The sequence below is a fragment of the Bombus vancouverensis genome, chromosome 5, assembly GCF_051014615.1.
Source record: "Bombus vancouverensis nearcticus chromosome 5, iyBomVanc1_principal, whole genome shotgun sequence".
In the NCBI taxonomy this organism is placed as follows: Eukaryota; Metazoa; Arthropoda; class Insecta; order Hymenoptera; family Apidae; genus Bombus; species Bombus vancouverensis.
The window spans coordinates 10,658,085-10,681,100 of NC_134915.1; the positions used below are offsets into that span (position 1 = coordinate 10,658,085).

Here is a 23,016-nt window from a genome sequence, read left to right on the forward strand (position 1 = left end):
TTCGAATTTTCAAGCGCCGCCGAATTACACCTCCGTCACGGAATCAATGGTAGCTGAGAAAATACGTAAGCGATGACAACGAGGAGGAACAGGACGATGTTGTTCCGCGCGTTCACAAGCTCGCCCGTGGGAATTCTAATTTATTCCCTAGAGGGCCGGAGAAACGTTCAGCAAAAGGGTAACTAAATAGCAGGTTCTCGCTAGCTACATCGCAATTGCTCGAGATTAGGAACGGTCGATTCGCGAAATGTGGATCCTTTGCATTTCAACGAATCGTACGTCAACATCCTAGACGTTATATAATGAAAAGTTACTATAGACCAACTAAGCGAAGTTTGCAGTTAAGTACTAAGAAGATAGAGTTGATCGAAAGATAGAATTTGCGAAATGCGAATCGTTTGCATAATAACAAATCGTAGATCAACATCGTTGATGTTATCTAATGGGAAGTTAGTATATTGTAAGAAGTTTAGAATAAAATATTAATTACTGGCCTTGTTGGTAGAATGTTGAAGTTGATAAAATAGTTACAATGTATTTAATTAATTGTAATTTATTTAAATATATGGAATCTTTATCAATTAACAGAATTAAATAATTATGTGGCTTATTATTAAATAATTACAAAGCTGGGAATAGAATATTAAAATGTTATATAAACACTTTTATCAGATCGTTAATACGAACATTACTTGGCTGACACGAAATTGAAAAATGTACGGAACACATTAACAAAAAATTGAAAATCGTAGCAGCTAACTGCTAATTTTCATTGTCCCGCTTATTGTCTCGTGTCAATACATTCAATGTAGAACATTTCCATCATACTGCACCAAGTATTGGTACAGATATTTTATCAGGACGCCAATGTAAATGGATAGTAGGTCCAGTTGTGGAGATATTTGTTGGTTTGGTGTTATAGCTCGCTGCTTATATGGTTAGTATAGGGGTAGTTAATTTGGAAGTGGATCTAATGCTGCTTGATCCAGTGCTGGGTGGTTCAGTGCTGATTGGTCCAGTGGTGCTAGATCCAATGCTGCTTGGTTCAGCGCTGCTTGATCCAGTGCTGGGTGGTTCAGTGCTGGATGATTCAGTGCTGGATGGTTCAGTGCTGATTGGTCCAGTGGTGCTAGATCCAATGCTGCTTGGTTCAGCGCTGCTTGATCCAGTGCTGGGTGGTTCAGTGCTGATTGGTCCAGTGGTGCGAGATCCAATGCTGCTTGGTTCAGCGCTGGTTGGTTCAGTAGTGGTTGATCCAGTGCTGGATGGTTCAGTAGTGGTTGGTTCAGTAGTGCTAGATCCAATGCTGCTTGGTTCAGCTCTGCTTGATCCAGTGCTGGGTGGTTCAGTGCTGATTGGTCCAGTGGTGCTAGATCCAATGCTGCTTGGTTCAGCGCTGGTTGGTTCAGTAGTGGTTGATCCAGTGCTGGATGGTTCAGTAGTGGTTGGTTCAGTAGTGGTTGGTTCAGTAGTGGTTGGTTCAGTAGTGGTTGGTTCAGTAGTGGTTGGTTCAGTAGTGGTTGGTTCAGTAGTGGTTGGTTCAGTAGTGGTTGGTTCAGTAGTGGTTGATTCAGTAGTGGTTGGTTCAGTAGTGGTTGGTTCAGTAGTGGTTGGTTCAGTAGTGGTTGGTTCAGTAGTGGTTGGTTCAGTAGTGGTTGGTTTAGTAGTGGTTGGTTCAGTAGTGGTTGATGTGGAATTGCTCGCGTCTCGAGAAGGAAAAGCGTAAGCGATAACCTCCATCAGAAGAGGCCAACCTGGTTTTCCAATGCCCAACAGGACGATCGACTGTTCTCCAATATAACCTTTTATAGGAACGACGTTTATTACCTTCGAATTCAAGTTGATTACACTGACGAATGAGATTACGTAGTTGGGTGGTGCAGTTACGTCAATCGTGACTGTGTGACTGACACCTGGCACTGGCGGCTGAAAATAAAAAATACATATATTACAATTTCCAGTAATTAATATTTCATGTTAAAAGCAGCAGCACTCTGACTAATAGCAGTTTCAGATTTTAAAAATCTTGTTTCGATTCGAGTTACTGCAGCTCAAATACAATTGAATGATATTAATTCAACGTGGATTAAATATAAATTTATTACTGTCATTGCTCACCTTAAAGATGGGTCGAGATTGGACAAGAACATCACCAGACATACGTATGCCAAGAATCAAGTTGTTACCCCATGCGGAGGCAATCAGCGATAAACAGGCGAAGAGAAAAACGAAGGTACGCATCTTGACGATTATCTTCGGTATTGATCAGTTCGATCGATTTCGTAAATCTGCCGTAAAACTGGCGACGACATCATATATAGTTCCCCCTTATCAACAGTCGGACACGGTTCCTCGAAGATCGGACAATCCGTGTTAAGTAAAGATATATCGCTGAATCGTGATAACAATTTACGTAACGATATTTGCTTATCATTGTTTCATCGGACACTTTTCGAAGGTGACTGATACTTCTAACCATCTTCTTCTTTCTTTTCGTTGCACTTCGTCCTGCTGTCTTTGAATATACTTTTTGTACAACAAAAAATAGCAATGCCGATATTTTTCCACCTAGAAGAAAAGAGAAACAGATAGAAGTAGGAAATGGAAAAAGGCAAAGGTAGATTGTTTTGTTCAAAGATTTCCTTTACTTAAAATATTATCCCCGGGGTTACCTATACATATATATTTATCTTTTGACATGTTCGGTTGATGCTCGGCCTTATTTAATCACAAAAGAACATATAATTTACAACATAAAAAGTGGAAAATTTGTTTTTGGATTAACGCAGAAGTCACAGCTAAGCTTGTGTAACATGATGTGCGATTTTTATCTCCGGAGGCAAACACGGGGACTCGTCGTCCTAGTATTGTTCATTGTAAACTTATTGGGGGATCTAATAACCCGAAATATATGCGATATATGGTGAACTTTGCAATGAATTAAGAGTCACTTTTGAGGTTGTGACGTCGAAAGATGACAAGGCCACATATCCTGCTTATCGTAGTTAAAGAATACCAAAAAAGAGAGAAAAACAATATAATTGAAAAGCGATATTCGAAATTACATAAAGTATGTAACTTAAATGGAATATTTCGACAAGCGCGGAATCTAATTAATAGAGGCTTGTCAGAATGATCGATCACTGATACGGAAACAATAAGTGAGATATATACATCCTGCTTCTTTTTTATCGCAGATCGCTTAAACCTGTTACTTTTCGCGATAATCGATTCTCTCTCATTCTCTCTCATTGTCTTACGATCTCCTTTGATTATAAGTGATATTTTCAATATTCTAACTATCAAAAATTATCGATTGAAACGCAGCTAATATCTAAGAAGTAGATCTAAATTTTAATACAGTTCAATATATCTTAGCTTCAATTTAATACAATATATCTGACAATTTACTTAATCCATCATTTCATTTTCGATATATGTCCCCGAGGAAGCTCCTCATTTGCAAAGAAAGAAATTCTGGAATTCGTAATTTTCAGTAATTTTAGCGTAACAAAAATGTAAAATATTCTTAAGCCACAATTTGCTTGGAAATCAAATTTTGTTATCGACTTTTCCGTCGATTTTTACGCGTTTAGTAATTTCCAAATGATCGAACGCCGACGAATTCGTGGATATCGAACGGAAATCGATCAACGTGAACGCATTTTGTTTATTTCTTCGACAAACTTCCGTTTACGAGTCGCTTCTTAAAATTCAGTTCTAACGCTCTGCTTAGAATTTGTATTCACGACGTCCTCTTCGGCAAACAGCGGCCGATCGGTAGCGTTCCGCTGATCTTTTCAGCGGTTAACTAAGGCTGTGCTCCTTAACTAGGCATTAATTAGTTGCACCTATACTACGAGGACGTGACTTGAAGAATTTTTTAACGTTATCTCGCACAAACTTTGGGTTTCCCTTATTTCATGAAATTTATTAAAAAAAAAAAAAAAATAAATGACGAAACAGAAAATCAATCCTATACGTACTTAGAAGTGTGAATGACAATCAGTAGAAGTAATATGATAAAATAATCAAAATGATAAAATAATCGTCAAGGATCTCATCTACAAATTCGAATTAATCAATTAATTTTAATCTTATCTCTATTGGATATTCGGTTCGATTAAGTTTTCGTTCTTGAAATGCTACCTAGTTTCTTTTGTACGATTAGAAGCGTTACCTGAAGTAAATCATCCTCTCATCTAACAACTAATACATTTACATCGAGCCATATCACATTTTCCAATTGCAGAACAAATCAAAATATCGTTTCATTAGTGTAGAAGCAGTTGTGCACCTACTACATATTTAGCGCATAGTTCAATTTTTAAATGTGCTAGTGATCGCTACGAGTAATTGCAGTGAAAAGTGTGTTTTAAAAAGTAGGTATTTCGGTCTAGACTGGCATTGTTTAGATATCTTTTGGATATCAGTAAATAGCAGAATCATGTTAACCAATAGAACACTTATTTTTAAAATATTAAAAAATATTATAGTAATTAAAGAAAACTTATTTAAATTTCAGTTACATAATGGAATATAACTGACGCAATTTTAATTAGTTTCACTTAAAAATAATGCTGGATGTTCTCGGATTATTACTGAATGTGTGCGCAAAATCTGATACAAACGAACCACACAGTTACTTCGAAAAAAATCCTAAAAGATATATAAAAAATGGCATTCTAAACGAAACGTGACAGAAACAAAAAACAAAAAGGATTCTTTAAAGTTTCAAATTTGTCGACGACACAACGATTAATATTCATCGTGCGAAAAACATTGCTTTCTAAGGAAATTCTCGCCCTTTTGAAAAATAATCGAACAGAAGCAGAAGCAAATGCAAGAAAAGCGGAAGCGGGTCTGTCCCCGTAAATCTTCCTGGCGAGGGCATTAAGACCGCTGACATTTTGGCTCTGTGAAAGCACGGGAAACGTGTAACCGATGTTGCAGGTCGTACACGCATCCCCGTTATTACGCGTGGCGCACGGGCTCAAAGCGGTCGGGCTTGCATAAATCTCTGGAGAAATTAAAGTGCACCGCTCGGCCGCTCTACAAAACGGAATTGTGTAGCCGTATGAAAGAAAAATAATTTGTGTACACCAGGAGTCGCGGCACCGTATTTCCCAGCGTTACCAGGCGTCCTTCTATCTCTAGTAATCGGTTTTCGTGTATTCAACGTACTCGTTGTTCGACGATACATAGTGACAAATATCTAGCTAAATTTCACGTTGAATAGGAAATACCGGGACTTTAGATTAAAGGAAATAAAGTATGGTAAAATATTAATCGCACTGTTTTCATCTTGCTTCTTATTTTATTTAAGTTTTTTTATGCTACTGTTAAAAATTTACGATCTTTATATTTTCTATGCTCTGTATATGATTTTTGAAATATATCATTCGTAAGTATTCAACTTCCATGGTGCAAGAAGTTTCACTATGTAGTCCCTAGTCGCTGGTTCGGTGGATGTAATGGTTGATTGAGTGTCCTTAGTCGGTGGCTTGGTGAAGATAGTGGTTGATTGAGTGCTCGTAGTCGTTGGTATGGTATAGGTAATGGTTGATTGAGTGCTGGTAGTCGTTGGTTTGGTGGAGGTAGTGGTTGATTGAGTGCTCGTAGTCGTTGACGAAGTAGTACTAGTTGTTGTGGTACTAGGGTGTTTAGAACGAATAGCGAAAGCGGTAACCTTCATCGCAAGAGCCCAACCTGGTCTTCCAGTAGCTAGTAAGATCATCGAGTCTTGTCCAATATAACCCTTTTTAGGTCTGATGTGTACTACCCTCGGATTTCGATTGATTGCACTGACGAATGAGATCACGTAGCCGGGTGGTGCAGTTATGTTAATCGTGGCTGTGTGACTGACACCTGGCACTGGTGGCTGAAAGTAAAAAATACATATATTAAAATTTCCAGTAATTAGTATTTCATGTTAAAAGCAGTACTATTCTGACTAATATCAGTTTCATCGTTATTATCACTATCAGATTTTAGAAATCTCGTTTCGATTCGAATTATCGCGGCTCATAAACAATTTGTTACGTTGCGTGATATAAACCGTGCGACGCCCCTCGTTATTTGACCGCTGACCGTTATTCAGATCCTCAATAAGCCTAAGGACCCACCATTAACTTAGACTTTTAACTTAAATAGTTTTAGGTGCGCCTATTCATCTTTAACGTGCAAATCCTTAATTCCGTAAATGTTTTCGATTTATGTATGTAGTATCGTGAGCTGCTTAGCGCTGTAGATGTCGCTGCTGGGTACGCCGCTTTTCTTCTCATTTTTTGTATCGTGGAAGAAAAATTGGACTCCGTTCGTCGGGATTTGAACTCGGGTTCCGAACGTTCGCAACCTAAGGCGCTAACCACTGCGCTGCCGTCGTTTTTTTTTTTTTTAATGATGTTTATTTAACCCAAGATACAATTTTAAGTACATTTTGGTATTCACAATAAACTGTGAATTTTGGTAATGATGTGTTAGGCAAAGGTACCGATACGCGACGGTACGACGTAGCCATACTATATTATGCGTCGGTGTAACCACTGCGCTGCCGTCGTCCGACACTGGTTAGTGTCGAGTGATGGTATTTGCTATCGAGTGCCACCACAGGCCTTTTTTCCACGATACTACATGTATGGTCCTTAGAAAAGTCCTTAGGTTTATTGTGCGTTCTTAGAAACTACGGAAAAAGCTGATAGTTATATGACAGGGAAAAACGTACATTTACCTAATGGAAAATGCTGGGTATTTCCATGAACAAGGTCACCCGTGAGCCACGTTGGTAGAAGGCTTCCTCCTCCTATCTTCATTCATTAACGCTGGTCATAACCAATGGGTATCGCGGATCGTTACCCTCACTTTTCATAACGAAAAGTGTGAACAACGAATCCGCTTCCTCCGTTCAAAAAATACCTACACACCGAGCTTTCCTCCTCGTAATTACACGAGAACGGAAGTTATCTCTCAGTTCTAACAGACTCAACACCTCAAGACTTCTTCGACGACAACATATCTACCAGGACTCGAGCTCTGTCTTCAGATCAGTCATCATCTCTACAGTGATTCTCTCATCTAAGAGTAATCCATTTATTCTTCACTTACATCTTACGCATAGGCGTTACTATCTTGTGTCAAATTGTTGGAAATACATAGTTTATAACCCTGTTAATCGCAGCGCTATACCACCACAACCACCCCTATTATCTCAACGGAAATCAAGGGATCGATCTGTTCGCGGCATCGATTACTACAATCGTAATGGGAATTTACGACTCCCGTTGACGCGTTTCCTCGCGAACGCGTCTCCCCGCGACTGGTCGAAAATACACAATTGAATGATATTAATTCGACGTGGATTCAATATAAATCTATTACTGTCATTGCTCACCTTGAAGATGGGTAGAGATTCGACAAGAACATCACCAAGCAGACGTCTGCCAAGAATCAAGTTGTTACCCCATGCGGAGGCAAACAACAATAAACAGGCAAAGAGAAAAACGAGAGCACGCATTTTGACGAGTATCCTCGGTATTGAACGGTTCGATCAACTTTTCAAAAGTCGCAAAACTGGTACCTTTATATATAGCTTGCCGCTATCGACAATCAGAGATCATTCCTCAAAGATCGGGCATTCCATGCTAAGTCAAAGATGACTATCGCCGAGACGCGACAACAACTTGCGCAACTTACGTTCAACCTTTATGGTGCAAGAAGTTTCTGAGATTACATATCTCATTGGATGAAGATAAAGGACACTTGAACAACGATAATGATTTTAATTAGACTTGTACGATATATTTGTTCTATTTGTCTCTGTTTGTCTCTGATGAAATCAATTTTTCCGCCTATAAACGGCAACAATGACAAACAGAAAATTTATTCTGACACTTCCGAGCGTGTGAGTAATCTGTCAAGTCAGCAGGGTTCGAAAGACACAGGTTGGGGAAGATTCTTTAACGAAGAACGCTATTTCGAACGGCTATAGCTGATGGAGGCCGGGTACATTTGCATGAAAGCCCCGTCAAACTCCGTCAACCATCGTCAAGATCTTCGTGGATGTTGGGGTGACGCGACAGACTTACGAAATTCTTCCCTTCGCGACAAATAATCCAATCAAGTCAACCCCAAGATGGTTACAAATTTGGAATGAAAAATATGGAATTATAAAAATCTAATAAAAATCTTCCTTAAAAGAAACGTTATAAATATATATATGTTGGGTTAAGGTTGGAATTTTGGGCGTTTAACGAACCTCCACTCGAATTTGTCATCGCGGTTATAGCTGATATTTGTTGGTACAAATGTGGTTATTACAAGTAATAGCGGCGATCGGATGGTCGAGATGTTGATGACAACGAATTCAGGTTCGATAACTAATCCACGGTCAACGGGATGACGAATGCGATGTGATACACGTATGACTCAACGTACAAGTAAAACTTATCTGAATGAACTGATCCCGCAGTCCAAGTGGAACTGCCCTTATATATTCTTCTCCCCACCTCTCGGGTCAATCTTTGTTTTTAAAGAGAGTTATATAATTATTCCATACCTCTGTTAGGTACACGTCCCTCCCGTGGCCGTGGCTACGTTCAGTGACCCGTTATATCACTTCGAGCCCAAGCCTATCGTCATAAAATCGGATTAGAACATTAAATTAATTATTATAATAAATATAATATAATAAATTATAATATAATTATGATAAATATGAATATAATATAAATAATAATTATAATTAATTATTTCTTAGTTTTATTACTTAAGTGTAACTATAGTAAAAGTCTGGACTAGGGTATTGGAGTTTTTCTCAACATTCCAAAAGGGAAGCCCCGATGTCCTTTCATCTCCGACATATATATGTCGAGTTGTCTTTGAGGTTGGGGGCGTGTAACGAATCTTCTTTTGGATTAATCATTGTTGTTATACAACATAGATGATATTTACTGGTACAAATATGATTATTACAGAACTTGACAAGTAACCGCGACGATTAGATACTTGAGATACTAATAACAATGATCACAGGTTCAATAACGAATCCACGGTCAACGGGATAGCAAATGCGCTTTCTTCCAAAATCTAAGTCGAACTGAACTTACTTGTCCGCAATTCAAGTATACCTCAACTTACTTGTCCACAGTACAAATAGAACTCAATTTACTCAGTCCAAGTGGAGGAACTGTACTTATATACTCTTCTCTGTAGCTCTCTGCACTCCTCGGGTCAATTATATTTTTAAGGAGAGCTATACAACTACTCCATAGCTCTGTTAGGTAAAAACGTCCATCCTGTGACCGTGGTTACGTTTGGCGACCAGTTATGTCACTTCGAGCTCAAGCCTACTGTCATAATTCTCGGACAAACATAATCGGATTAAATCATAAACAACTACTCCTAAGTTTTATTATTTAAGTACAGCTATAATAAAAAGTCCAGACTAAAGTATTGGGGATCTTCCCAAAAATTACAAAAGGAAGGTCCCGATGTTCTTTCATCTCCGACATTTATATGTGGGATAGTGTGACATCAGGGAAGGACGTGGCGTGAGGGGTAATTGTTTATTAGCGTTGTCAAGATATGTTGACGTTGTCAAAGAGTGTTGTGAGCGATGCCAAGGTATGTTTAGGAAAAAAGTGAGCATGGGAAACATTGTAACAAGAGTTGAGAGAGTCAGAGTTGAATTTATCGTTGTCGTGTGAAGATCATTGTGTTGTTGTGTCGTAGAAGTAGTGAGTAACGAATACGTGAAACGGGGTATTATAATCGATTTCGTGTGAGTGCAAACGACATTTATATAAAAAAAGAGAGAAACGAAAATAGTAAAAGATAAAGATATTCTCTCTCTCACTTGTCGATCAAGGAATTCATTCAATCGATTTGCTACTCGGCAACAGTATTGGTAGATAGATTAGATTATCAATTTGCTTATCTACTAAGTCTGTTTCATCCTTACTCGTGATAATCGTTGTAACGTCAAACATAATCAATCTAATTAGCATTGCTAGTGACCGTACAATCTACCTTAGTTAGAGAATTGCACGTTTCACTTCCATTTTCGTAGGGAAAGAGCTGGCTGGTGAAACACCAAAGGGTTGGACGTTTTCCCGGTTATTTTCTGCCTGCTTCTCATTACGCCGGGTCGCATTAATCCGTCGAGTTTCCGGCTGACGACTATTAAAAATCTTGCCGGTGTAATCCGATGCGTAGTCGAGTATCGCTCATATACAGGGTGAAGCAATAAGTTTGCTCACTTACCGATACCGTCACTAATTTTTCCAGAAATACAAAAACAGAAAGAAATGGTATTTACTATTGAAAGAAAATATTTCTTTTGTATTAGTAGGTTAGTGATGAGAAAGTATTTCTGTTTCTTCTTTTCTATCGGCAAACTAAAATTTTGTACGAGTAAAGCAACATCGGAGATGCTGAGATTATTTCTGTGATTTTTTAAATATAAAGAACAGGTAAGAAAATTGTGCGATATCAAGGAGAATATATCTTTAATCGTCATGTGATCGAAAGCATACCGAAGATTATTTTCGAGATTTTTAAAAATTCGACATATGTGAATAATTCTTCAGAAAGTCTTCAGGATATTTTGAGGTCTTCGTCGCTATTCCTGCGAGTACAAAAAAATATTTCTAAAATTATACAATAAAATACAAACAACGAAACACCGAAGATTTTAACATATCCACCGTTATGTTTGCAAATAGGTAATCATACAATAGAATATTCGTCAAAATATGGTACTCCATCGGCAATTTTTTAACAAGCGGCAAACTATCGAAGATTACAAAGTCGTCTTCCTTTTTTTCTAATCGATGTTGTTCTACTCTCGGCAATACCTAGCATTTAGGCAACCCTGTATATAGCCACGCGTGCACATGCACGCTCGTACCGGTAATTACTCACGTCACGTGGCGACGCGCGACGTGGCGCGGGCCGTTGCGCTTTTTCGTTTTAGTCCCGGCGGCTGCCTGTTGGCGTGAAGAGCTGACAGAACACGTAGGAACATGGTAAACCAGCTTAGAGTGGATAATATCGGTCAGCGGTTTTTTATGACCGCCGGACCGGAGGAAAGTGAAAAACGGAGGGACGGCACACAACCGGGGGAAATGCTCGAGCACGTGTGCATACATGAAATTTTCAGCGCGACCGGAGTGATATTTACGAGTAGTTGCGCGAGGCGAACGGACGCGAGACGGTCACCAGGCTTTCGTGGAATTTTTAAAACTAGGATGCACGTGGCGTTTCGTATCAGGTAAATTCTGATCAACGTGATTCTGTTTTATTCTTCTCGTAAAGAAGTACATGTGCATTTTTTACGCTTCGATTTCAATTCGGGGAGGTATCGGTAATTATCGAATTGAATTTTGATCGAGACTTCGATCGAAGTAGAATCTCTGCTTCTATTTCTTTGAGACACGCGTGACATCACACTATTGCTTGCCAGTGTGCTACCGTGCAGTGCTAGAAAAAGATCCTCTGAAAGATTGTTAGGATCTGAATAAGAAAACGTGAAAACTGGCAAAACTATTATACTTTTGGTAGTAATTTATAGACTAGATGAGCATGGTTTCCAAATGGTGTTAAACTTGTCCCTAGATCTTGAACGTTAAGAGAAAAGTGTGAGAGTATTGAAGAAAGAGTAATTGATATAATAAATAATAATATAAATAGAATAGAATAAACGATAGGAATAAAAGAATAAAATAAAATATTTAGACAGGAGTATTGGCTAAAAGTTTCGAATCTATAAATAAAACCATATATCATTCTTTCTCATTGTTACGGATAAAGGATTCAAATAAATCGAGGAATATTCAAAAACCCAAAATACTGAAGGAGTCACGTCACGAAGTTATACTACCATAATCAAGAGAGTAACCTTTGAAGCATCGATCGAATCAAGGGTCAGCCTGGAAATCCCGTGAACGCAGCATCGTCACGTTGTGAATCGAGAACAATCCTGGCGAAGGTAAAATCCTCGAGATCTCTTCTTTCATTAAGCGACACGCACGTTTCACGCACGGTCCCTTAATTATGGAGTGCGGCGCGATGAAAAGGACCGAGGGTGTCTTCCAGACGAATCTTCGGCTTAACGTCGAACGTTTTCCCAGGACAGAAAATCGTGATATAATCGCACGACGTGAGTCGCCTTGATCTTTGTTCGTCGAATCTCGACGTTGTCCCTCAGAAAGAACTCGATTCGTTCCACGAATCGTCTATCCAATCGTCAATTTTTCCACTCTCCACCTTCGACTGCGTCAGAACTCGGAATGCTGTGATCGGTAGGTAAAGGGCAAGGAGCAGAAGGTTGGAAGAAAGAAAGAGTTCGATATTGAATTTCTCATTCGACTAATTTCTAAATTAGGTAACTGTTTAATTATCTATAACTTCGATTCTTTATACGAAGAGTTCATTATCGAATTTCTCAATTAAATAATTGTCTAATTATTTATGTCCCTGCACCTCGATTCTTTTTTGGCATTCCGACAAGCTTATCGAGCGACCAACAAACGGTTCAATTGAGCATCTAATGAAATCGACTGGTAGAACGATATCATCAAACGAAACAGTCACCTTTGATCCAACACCGCGAGCAACCCTCTACCTCACCGATGACGTCGATACGAGCTCGTTCGTCATCATTACCGCCCGCACTGCTAGTAATTAAAACTCTTGCCGGTGACAAACGAGCGTGAACTGATTTTTCTCTGTGAAGGAAGATGGATCGCGCGCGATCCGGCCTCGAACTCGCGGCCCTGCCATTGCCCGGAGAATTATTACAGCCGATATGATTTCTCCTGCTTCCGAATGCCGGGAATTCTCGACGTTGGCCGCATTTGTCAAAGCTAATCCGTAATTCCCGGCGAAGTGGGTCGGTCAATTGGGAAATATTGTAAGTCAACGCTGACGTCGAACGAATCGACGGGGAGGTAAATTCGAGACACGTTCCTAGCTGGATTAGATCGCTGCCAGTTTTTTGCTGTTCCTCCCTCTTTCTCCTCTTCTCTTTGGATCTGTCTTCCTGTAAGGAAATCTAATGACAGCCAGCCGAGTCGTGCGTGAGGGTCCAGGAAAGGAGTTTTGTTTATTGGACCTGGCGAGGGTTGCTGAGGATCGCGTGAAACGTTACGTGGAGATAAATTTCTTGAGCGTGTGCGATTCGCGAAGAATTCGAGAGAAATTCGAGAACTTTGGCGAAAGAGAATTATTTGGATTGTGAAATTCACTTGGTGGATTTATTAAGGCAAACATAGCACGAGTAGTTGGCGATTTCGGAGATTAATTTCAAAGTTCAGGGTCCTCGTCGAATATTAGGACAGGTATAACGACGCGCTCGTCACGAATGTTTCCATAAACATGTCAGCATCGTGGCAAATATCGAATATCGATCAGGGAACATTGGTCCGCCGTGTTTGCGGTCGAGTCGAGCGAGGATAATTAATTCAGTACCGGGTTACGTTTACATCGCCTGGCCGCGGGACGTTCTTTCCCCGATGACGACCACAGATAGATGCCATTTCTCCGATCACTAAACACGCGAGTGCTTTATGACCACGACACGACATTTAATTTTATACGTATGTATAAATTATTTGTTGTACAATTTATTCGTTTCTTCATAGAATTGAACTAGAATGTCGAAAGAACCAAATGCATTAAAGTACTATAACATTAATCGTTATACCTAAAAATAACAGGTAGATAATACTTAAATACGAACTTCTCAGGCAAAAACATCCAACCTAATTAAATAAAATTCTAATTACGTCGATTTGATCAATAACGCATATTTATTTTGTAGAACCCGCAAACGAAAAAATGTATCGAAATTTGAATCTCCATGTCCTTAATGGACTCTGTGTATACTTGCAATTTATTTTTCCATGCAGTGTCGTACAATAAATCAATCAGATTATCCTCAACACTCGATCTGATGATTTCCCTTTCAAAAACAGCTTTGACGAAGTAACCCGATTTTCCCACCATTTGGGAGACGACTTGTGTTCAGAGAAGTAGTCTTTCCTCCTTTCCTCAATTCAAGGCCACACATTTCTGCCCGGTCTATCGAAAGCCATCGAGCATGCCACCCGTGCGTGCACAAAGTTCGCCAGTCGGTAAGCGAGACGCGTGATTTCGAGAAATATCGTAGATTATACATCAGCGTTTCTCGTTGAATGGCTTCGTGTTCAGTGATTCGTGAACCGCTATCTGGTCCACGTGACCGCACGACCCTTGGCCAAACCAGCACAGTGCCCCGATAATAGTTCTAACCGTGCAACTATATACGTATGGAAATGCCAGTACCTACGCAACCACGTGTACACGGTGTTCGCGAATTTTCTGCTAATTTCCCCATTATTTGCACGATCTCGTAGCCATTCAGGCGATTAAAATTGAAAACAATCCCTGTTCGTGGGGAAATCAATTTACATTGACAAATTAGAAGAAAATCCTTATCACGAAACAATGAAAATAATTGAGTGCCAGACAGGAAATATTACAGAAAGAGAATTGTTTGATATGAAGGAAGAAGGTTAGCTTCTTTTCTATCTCAACTATTAACAAATAGTATGATGTTCAATGCGAATCAAATATTTTAGAAACACCCCGTAGCTACGAGTTCGCGTGTGTTCACCTGGAAACGCAAATCGATGCGCATGCATATGTATATGATGCGGTTATTATTAGATTTCGATGCGTAAAGGGCGATGGTGTTCCCCGTGAAAATGGGTTTTCTCCAAATCCCCGGATAGCCGTTACCTTTTCTCCACGAAACGAATTCAGCGCCTCAACAAGGATGTTTCTTCTATCTCGAGCTATCTCTCAAGTATAAGACGGGATGATGCTTTTACACGAAATTCTGGACCAGGACATGTATGCACGTACATTGTGCCACCGAATAGAAGCAGCGGGGTTAACGTATCAGACATGGCAAAGATTTAAAGGACCACGCGTCGCTTTTATCGGTATAAAATAGAATCGAGCGGTTCGGTTATTGTTTGATATTCAATTAAATCGCCAAGCTTCGATGTTTACCCGCGGATGAAAGCGGTGAATTAAACGTGCGACTGTACATGTATCGATATACGAACCCAGTGAACAACGAATCGGTCATGTAACAGTGGCGCGTTTCAATGTTGGCTTTGAGCTTCATCCGAATTCTCCCGTAACTCAGGCAAGACTACAATATCGTCGAAATAAAATCAAAATGGGGAATTATCTTCAGAAAGCTGTTATGAAACTTCTTCGAAAATAAATTACTTATTTCCGTGAGATTATTCATTACAAGTAGAGTAGGTAAATCGTATTGTAGAATCTAAACGAGATAATTCAGTCGACACGTGTATCGATAAGGTATAGTGATTGTATTAAGGCATCGAAACGATTAAACGCATAGAGAATCAGAATGAACGATATACGACAAACTTTCTCATCAAAAAACTCTACTTTATCTCGTCTGCTAGTTTCCATTGGAAATCCTTCATTTCGAAACTTCCACTTGAAACCAACACCAAGCTTGCTCCATCGTTCTCTGTAAGCAGCGCTAAATTAAAAGCGATAGCAGGCCAGGCGTAGCGTGAACGCGAGAGAAAAGCCCGCATTCGTATCACCGTCCGTGTGCACCCGGCCATTTCATTACCGCGAAATGGACAAAAAGCGTATCTGCTTACGGAGGCGGTTCGGTTAAGATCGATGATCGCCAGTGCAACGCAGTTGGGATGATGCATCCGGTGGCCTGGATCCGTGAGATTAAAGGTTTCCGTTTGGCCATCGGCCGTAGTCTCCGCGAGGGACGATACAATTTTATCGACTGCTGTCTCGCTCTGTGGCGAACGTTTTTCTGCATTACGCGGCCGCACCCCACGGGGCATAGTGCTCGGCGAATCTTTGAGCCGCTCTCTCGCAGAAACCGATCGTTCTCGCTCGTTTCGTGGATTCCATTGTTCAATTTGCGCGGCTTTTGTGCGCTCGTCGCCGTTCTTTCGACGATCCCATCGCAACGGAAAATACTCAACAGCAACGAGAGGAGGACAGAGTCACGCGATCGTGGTCGTCGGCGAATCGTCGTTGAACGAAGTGTTTCGTTAATTGTACGAGCCGGAGGTCGAATCGCGACCTGGATATACCCCGATTCCCCGCGAACGCTGTTTGGGAACGTCCTGCACTGCCTGGGGTAGGTATGGAATATGGAGCTCGCTATTATACCGTTTGAAACAACAATCGGGAGACCAAACTGGACCGTGTTCAACATTCAAACGGACAATTTCCATATATTCGTTTAATGGTGAAAGATGGCGTTGAATATCGAGACTGAACATTCTATTTTTTCTTCCTTTTTTTTCTTTGAAGTTTTATTATTTTTATCTATTAGGCTGATCGATGTACTGATAGGATAGTGGTTATCGCGTCTCTTCAAATGATTGCTAATCATGTTTTTTTAAAAAATTTGTTCCTTTTGCGATTAAATAAACATCGACGAAAACCAAGATACGAACTCACTGATCAGATTCGAAAGCTCAAAAGTTGTCAGTATCGTAAAGACGTCAATGAAATAGATGTCAATGAGATTGTAATAATTAGAACACACGCAGACAATCTTAATGTGAAATCTGCTGACAACGCGTTGAATTTAAGAATCACTCTTTTATGAAAGATAAGAAGTCTGACTTATATTTTTTACCTGTAAGCGAGTCAACGTTCTTATGTTTCTTACCAGTGCGCTATCTTAAATGCCAATGCTTCCTAGCGAAGAACAGCAGTTAGTGGCTAGAATTCCAATATTCTGATCTAGACGAAGGTCCGAAGTTGGAAACGGTGGGTGGAAAAAAATTCGTTCCTTCGATTAGTGTTTCGTGGAATTGGGAAGGTTTATGGAGGTAAACGTGGGAAGAGGAATACATTAAGAGCGAACTTTAAACTAGATTTCTCTTTTAGGGTCTTCAGAAGTTTTAGGATAGGAAACGCCCCCTGTCAAATCTTGCAGGTTCCGTCTACCTGCAGCTAGCTAATATACAAATGGTCAGACTTGCGTGGTCACGCACCAAGGAAACAGCACGTAAAGTTTGGTCGCGTTCGAACCAGTGTTTGCACCCCAGGGGACGTCGCCGAGGGTTTTGAACAGTCTGACAGGTTCAGCGATTATTAAATTGTGGAACAGTGTTCGGAATATTCCGTTAATAGTATGCTATTATTCGTCGGACAAATTTAAATGTATCTTGATAAGTTTGTATAAAAGTGAATCGAATATTAAAATTCATCGTTTGCGCAATGGAGACCATTTCTGTAGCGATACATTTTTTGGTTTATCAATACATAGATCGGCCAATATCGACATACTTAAGTTTTCAATATCGACTGAATCATTTCTATAGTATCAATCTACACAAGTACATTATGCTATATCTTACGAGTTTCTTACCTCGCCAATTCACATATTTCAAATTGTGATGCAATACGGAAATCTGATTAATTTGTATAGCAATTGATATAAAATAGCTTCTAAGAGTTTATTGTCTTATTTCTTCTTACAAATTACAAAACACTTTCTATATTCCATTATCATTAACCTCGTATTTTTACATAGATTTGCATCTTGCCTTTCCAATGAAACTAGTAATCTAAGTTGTTTCTCGAGTCACGGCATGCTACAAATTTTCTTACATGATATTGAAAGATGGCGTATGCGACTATCTGTGTATGTGTAATGTATAAAAATCGAAGGATTAAAACAAATTTAGGAGAATAATATTCTACAAGAATGTATTTACCTCTGTATTCGTCCCTCTCCTCCTATATATTCTCTTCTATTTTTTTTCACTCAGAGAAGTCTCCTCCTACCTCGCTCGAACGATTCAGAATCTCGCGATTCCCGTGAAATTCGAAAAGGACTCAGGGCAATCTCCAGCCTGCTCCTTGCAATGATATCTCGTAAAACGGAACAGAGAGGAAAGGTGGAGGCATCGAGCGGCCGGCGAGTCTCTTCAAAGAACAAGCGAAAATCAAGCACGCGTGTATCAATCTCGAGTGCCAATCTCGACGAGGAGCCTCTCTTATCTTCCTACCTTTGATATCAGAGGTCCGCCGTATGGTAGCGATGCTTTCTCATCTTTGGACTTTCGTCTGAAGCTGACTAGGGGTCCCGTATGTAGCGAACCCTCTCTTCATCTTTCTCGCTTTCTCCCCCTACGAGTTTAATATCCGAGCTTGCAGATCAAATTTCTTGCGTGTTTCCGTGTTGTCGAGGATTTCTTCGCCCGGCAATTTTACCCGCCAGTTTCTACGCGATTTTTTCACCTTTCTCTCCTTCCCCCTTTTTTAAGGAGGGGAGGACTAGAGGGTACTTCGTCACTTTTGGATAACGTGACACGCGAGTATTACGTCGGTTGAAAAATTTGAGGGTTCAAAGTACCTACGTATCACGTTTTATATAAAATCGTTGTTAAAGGTTGTCGTAAGTTGTTTGGAAGAATTTAGGAGTTGCAGTGATATTATATATAGTGCGGAGGTGAAGATTTTTATATAAAATATTGTTGGATTGTTTAATTTCACAATTTCTGGTATTTTCACCTGTTTAAGTCAGACTGAAGTTAGAACTTGGGATTACGAAATAAAGACTGGGATATAGCTAATTATTTATACAAAATAATCCTCAGATATATCTCGCAGATACGAGGTATCTGTATCTTATGAACTCTTTTTATCTGGTCGATAGAATCGATGGAACGTAAATCCAGAAGTAGCAGGTACTTGCGCACTCTCAGGAAGGCCAATATCTGATAAGGCAATGGAAACGTAATCGGTAAACTTTCTAACTGATCTCCATGTGACGAGGCTTTCAAGCTGAATTGGAAATTTCCTTGTGCTGGAAACTTTGCTCGTCGAAACGTCCACAACTGACCGCGAATTCATTCGTTCCGAATTAGAACACGCACGCTTCGCAACAACAATCGTAACGTTTTCGATCAACCGGCGAATCCACTGCAACAGCTAATAATTCCAAGTTTAATCGCTCTGAGAGTGAAAATTCTTCAAAGTTCCGAACTATCAGAGATCTATTATTCCCTCATTATTTAGTCTAGGTTAAAACGCTGTAAGCGGTCTAGGATGGGTGACCGCTCCGTGAGGCGTTGCCGAGGACGAGACGCGCCGAAGCCATTTTTTCGCCCTGGAGTTGGGCCACTCTGGGCCGCTGGATGGTCGAAGCACACAACGCAAGCCTCCCTTGAATATCAATAAGGAGAGACAGCGCTAAGGGCAATGGCCCCCTAACGCCAATTCAATAGTCAGGAAGTATTAGGACTGGCTAGAACATGAGAACGCGAGAAGGGGTGCAACAGAAAGTTAATTCATAAGAGGTTCCTGGAGCACCCCTGTCATACGCGTAGGATAGTCATCGTGGAGTTTTAGTCCGTAGGAGTCCGACACTACTCTGCTGTTACGCAATTATTGCAACAGCGGAGTGTCTGTGAGGATTTCTCCACGTACAAAAAAAAAAATAAAAAAAAAGGTTAAAACGCTCTATGTACCATTCTAAAACGGAAGCAAACTGAAACTTTGTCATTTCCTTTGGCGTGGTCTCTCTTTTTCTTCGTTAAAAGAAATATCTTTAGTCGTTGATTCAACATAACTTTGCCTTAACTAATCCTATAGCATACCGAATATATTTAATTATCTCGATCACGTCCCCACAAAAAAAGTCCAAACGTTCGACAAAACAAATGCAACGTAGAGAAGAACAAAGGGTCGTAAAAGATTAAAATTCTTCGACGAAGACAGTTCACAAGGCCACGAAGTTCGCGAAACCTTCGTGTCCAAGTGCAAAGCCTCCGGTCGAACCGGAAACGAGCAATTGTCGCGAGGCGTTCACGCGGTTCTTTCCGCCCTTTCTCCGCCTAAAGTGGAAGAAGGAAAGGGTCGAGGTCGAGTCGTGGCTGCATGAAAATTCAAGCGTCCATCGACGCAATTCCGTTCATTAAGTCTCGAACCCGCGTTGCTGCGTTACGAGGTCCGTTATCAGTACGATCCATAGCCCGTGAAATTACGATGAAACAGGGGACAGCGCCTTGTAATTTTACGACTCGCGGCCTACTTAACACCAGGACACAGGCAACGTGCGTTTCTCATAATCGTTCGTGATCTATTCGCGCTATTGCGGAAGGGCTAAACGATTACCACCGGTCGACGGGGACAAAGTCGTGCAGGAGAATACAATGCTCGTCCGTTGCACGATCTGATACACGACCGGCGACAAAATGACGGGTCTGTTTCGTGACCGGCCGACAAATGTTCTGAAAAACGGACAGGATCGTTCTGCGCGATGAACGACCGGCTGGGAACGTTTTTGCCACACCGACCACGGTGCGGTGTCCGTGTGTTTTGTCCGCGTGAAAAAGTAGATGTAACGTGGCTAGGAAGATGGCTGTTTCCGGAAAAAGTGGATCATTATAAGGTCTGCGAACAGGGATAGATCTGTTCTTAATTTGGAAATGATTAATTGTTCTCTTCCTTTCTTTTTTCTTTTTTTCTCTCTGGTTAAGCGTTTGGGATTTTTCTTTATTGATATCGCACTTCGACTATGGGCGTACAATATACGAGATATTCAAAGTAAAGTGCTCATTATAATATCGGAGAGGTGAAATTAATTTTCATTTGTTTCCTATAGATGTGTTTACCGCTCTGTTTTATTAGTAACTCTAATAAACTCGTATATAGTATATGAGAGTGCATATAATTTTTAGTATGCTTGTTCACAATTGAACATTCTATTTATTAGCTGCTATTTGTTTCACCAGCTATTTAGTCGCATTACGTTTCATTGTGACAAAAATTTCTTTCATTTGAAACGTTAAACGTATTCGTTAGTTTCTAATTTATCTTCACTTGAATAATTCATTTCTTAATTCTGTCCCCGCGATTAGACGTTCAACTGCATTCTCTTTCGCTATAATATACTGATTGGTTCGAAAATCTATTTTGCACGTTTATTATGTTACAGATTCCGGTAGATGTATTCGGTGCAGATCCGGTAGATGATATGAAAATTCACGGTTTACATCGCCAACACAACTCGCACTTAACCACCGTTTCGAAAACGATGTCACAATGTCGATCGCATTTTTCTCCGCAACGGCGAAACGCGGTGAGTTAAGAGTGAATTATAACGGAGTGGAAAAACAAAGGGCAGGCCGACGATAGGGTCGAGGGAGGGAGGGCGTCGAGGCGTGTACAGAGTAAAGATCCCTCGCGAACCTTTGTTTCTAGCTGGCTTGTCGCCTGTTTGCTTCCGCGACAGGAAATTAACAGCTCGGTTCCGCTCTCTACGCATCCCGTACCGTATTGTTCGCCGTGAAAGTAATCTGGGATTTGTCACGCTCGTGTGTGCCCCGATATTAGACAATCGTGCGACGACTCGACGATTCGACGATCGCTTCGCGACGGAAATTCACCGATTCCTTTGCAAGTTAGCGTGTTCCGTAGCCGCAATAATTCTCGCGAGTAAGTAGCAATTAAGTTCCGACAAGAACTTCCTTGTAATTGGCGTTCGGAAATTTCGCTACTTCGTCGCTTAATAGTTCATTGGAAACCAGATAAAGGGATGATAAACAGAGTTTGCCTTGTTTTACAAGATCCAAGATTAAAACGGAGCTGCGTGAAATGGAATAAATTCCGAAGTGAGAACGTCGTCGGTTAGGAAAATTGAATTTCAACCATTGATCGAATTATAAAAAGATTGACATTTTTACGTACGTTCCGTTAGAAATAAATTTTGGGTAGTTAACACTAAAACTACCACACCAGTCAAATTGACCGGTTTTACAATTCTATTTTAAAATTCCCACTTCATGTTATATTTTCTTTGCTCAATAATGTAATGACTTTCGCAACGATAACTAAAAGAATAATAGAATGAATTTTATTTTGTTTTTTATGTATTCGAACACTTATACCAATACCAGTGAAAATGACTGCTACTTGTCAAAGTGTAAAAGGATCCTGCAATCTGTTTATCGAAGCCCAATTAACTAGTTTCCTCGTTTTACGCAACTTTCCACACGTTTTTTTAATTTTTACCGCGTATCATTCAATATGATGATATCAGTTATCAGGAAAATTCCGGATCGATCGCCAGATGCTAACACTAGAAATACCACAACAGTCAAAATGACTGGTTCTACAATTTTATAACCGTGTCAACCTTCGTTTAGGGATCATGGTCCCAGGTGGATTAATAATACCAAAAATCTACTACGTAACATGGAATTCCTTTTGTAAGAAGGTAATAAATCAATAAATATAAAAATATTCTATTATTACGTATTTTTTAAAGACCAATCATCTCGACTGGTTTTGGTAGAAATAGCTTCGTGTTAACTGTCGGTAGTTCTAGTATTGATTAATTTTCTTTTTAAATTAGACGTAGTTTAGATATTTAACGTTTTCTTTTTAAATAAGACGGTAGGTAAGATTCTCGATAACGCAAGATCTTTGAAACACAATGTTAGTTCTTCGATCTAAGGTACTTTCACGCCAATTAACGATTCAAAGACTCTTACACCATGTATCGATTATCTTGCGACCAAACACTCTTCGGATCAGCAACTATTAATAACGCCATAATCTACGCACAGACTTGTGTTTCAAGCCAATAGACCGTAATAACGCGCACAATAACAACGATGAAAAATAACCGTAGCTCAAAATCTAGACGTTTCGTTTGTAGGAACAGAAATAATTCGAATCAAATTTATCGTACGACGTAAAGTGTAATCGTTAGATTATCTAGATTATCGCAACGTAGTTTCTATCGATCCAAAGCGAGGCAGAGTCTCTTAAATTCTCTCCCTCAGATTCGTAAAACAAATTTCACGCTACAAGAAAGCCAAAAAGCGCGTGTTACATTGGGAAAATATGCCGGCTGCTGGCCAAAATGACTGCGACGCGTTGGTTCCAATCAGATAATGGCCAACCGGCCGTAGAAAAATCGTGCTGGAAAATTAA

General features: G+C 40.1%; 2 protein-coding genes across 2 annotated transcripts in view; one reads left to right on the forward strand and one right to left on the reverse strand.

Annotated features, from left to right (window-relative positions):
- Positions 1-611: 611 nt before the first annotated feature.
- LOC117164868 (uncharacterized) lies at positions 612-2,258 on the reverse strand. Its single transcript, XM_033348280.2, has 2 exons — positions 2,119-2,258; positions 612-1,926 (listed from the first exon to the last, which is right to left on the reverse strand). Exons 1-2 carry the CDS (start codon positions 2,239-2,241, stop codon positions 931-933), a joined length of 1,119 nt encoding a protein of 372 aa, XP_033204171.2. The 5' UTR covers positions 2,242-2,258; the 3' UTR covers positions 612-930.
- Positions 2,259-9,582: 7,324 nt separating this feature from the next.
- LOC117164854 (uncharacterized) overlaps positions 9,583-23,016 on the forward strand; it is a 100,506-nt gene continuing 87,072 nt past the window's right edge. The window contains exons 1-2 of the mRNA XM_076618690.1: positions 9,583-9,621; positions 21,014-21,157. Coding sequence (XP_076474805.1) covers positions 9,583-9,621; positions 21,014-21,157 — 183 coding nt within the window. The remainder of the gene's footprint in view (positions 9,622-21,013; positions 21,158-23,016) is intronic.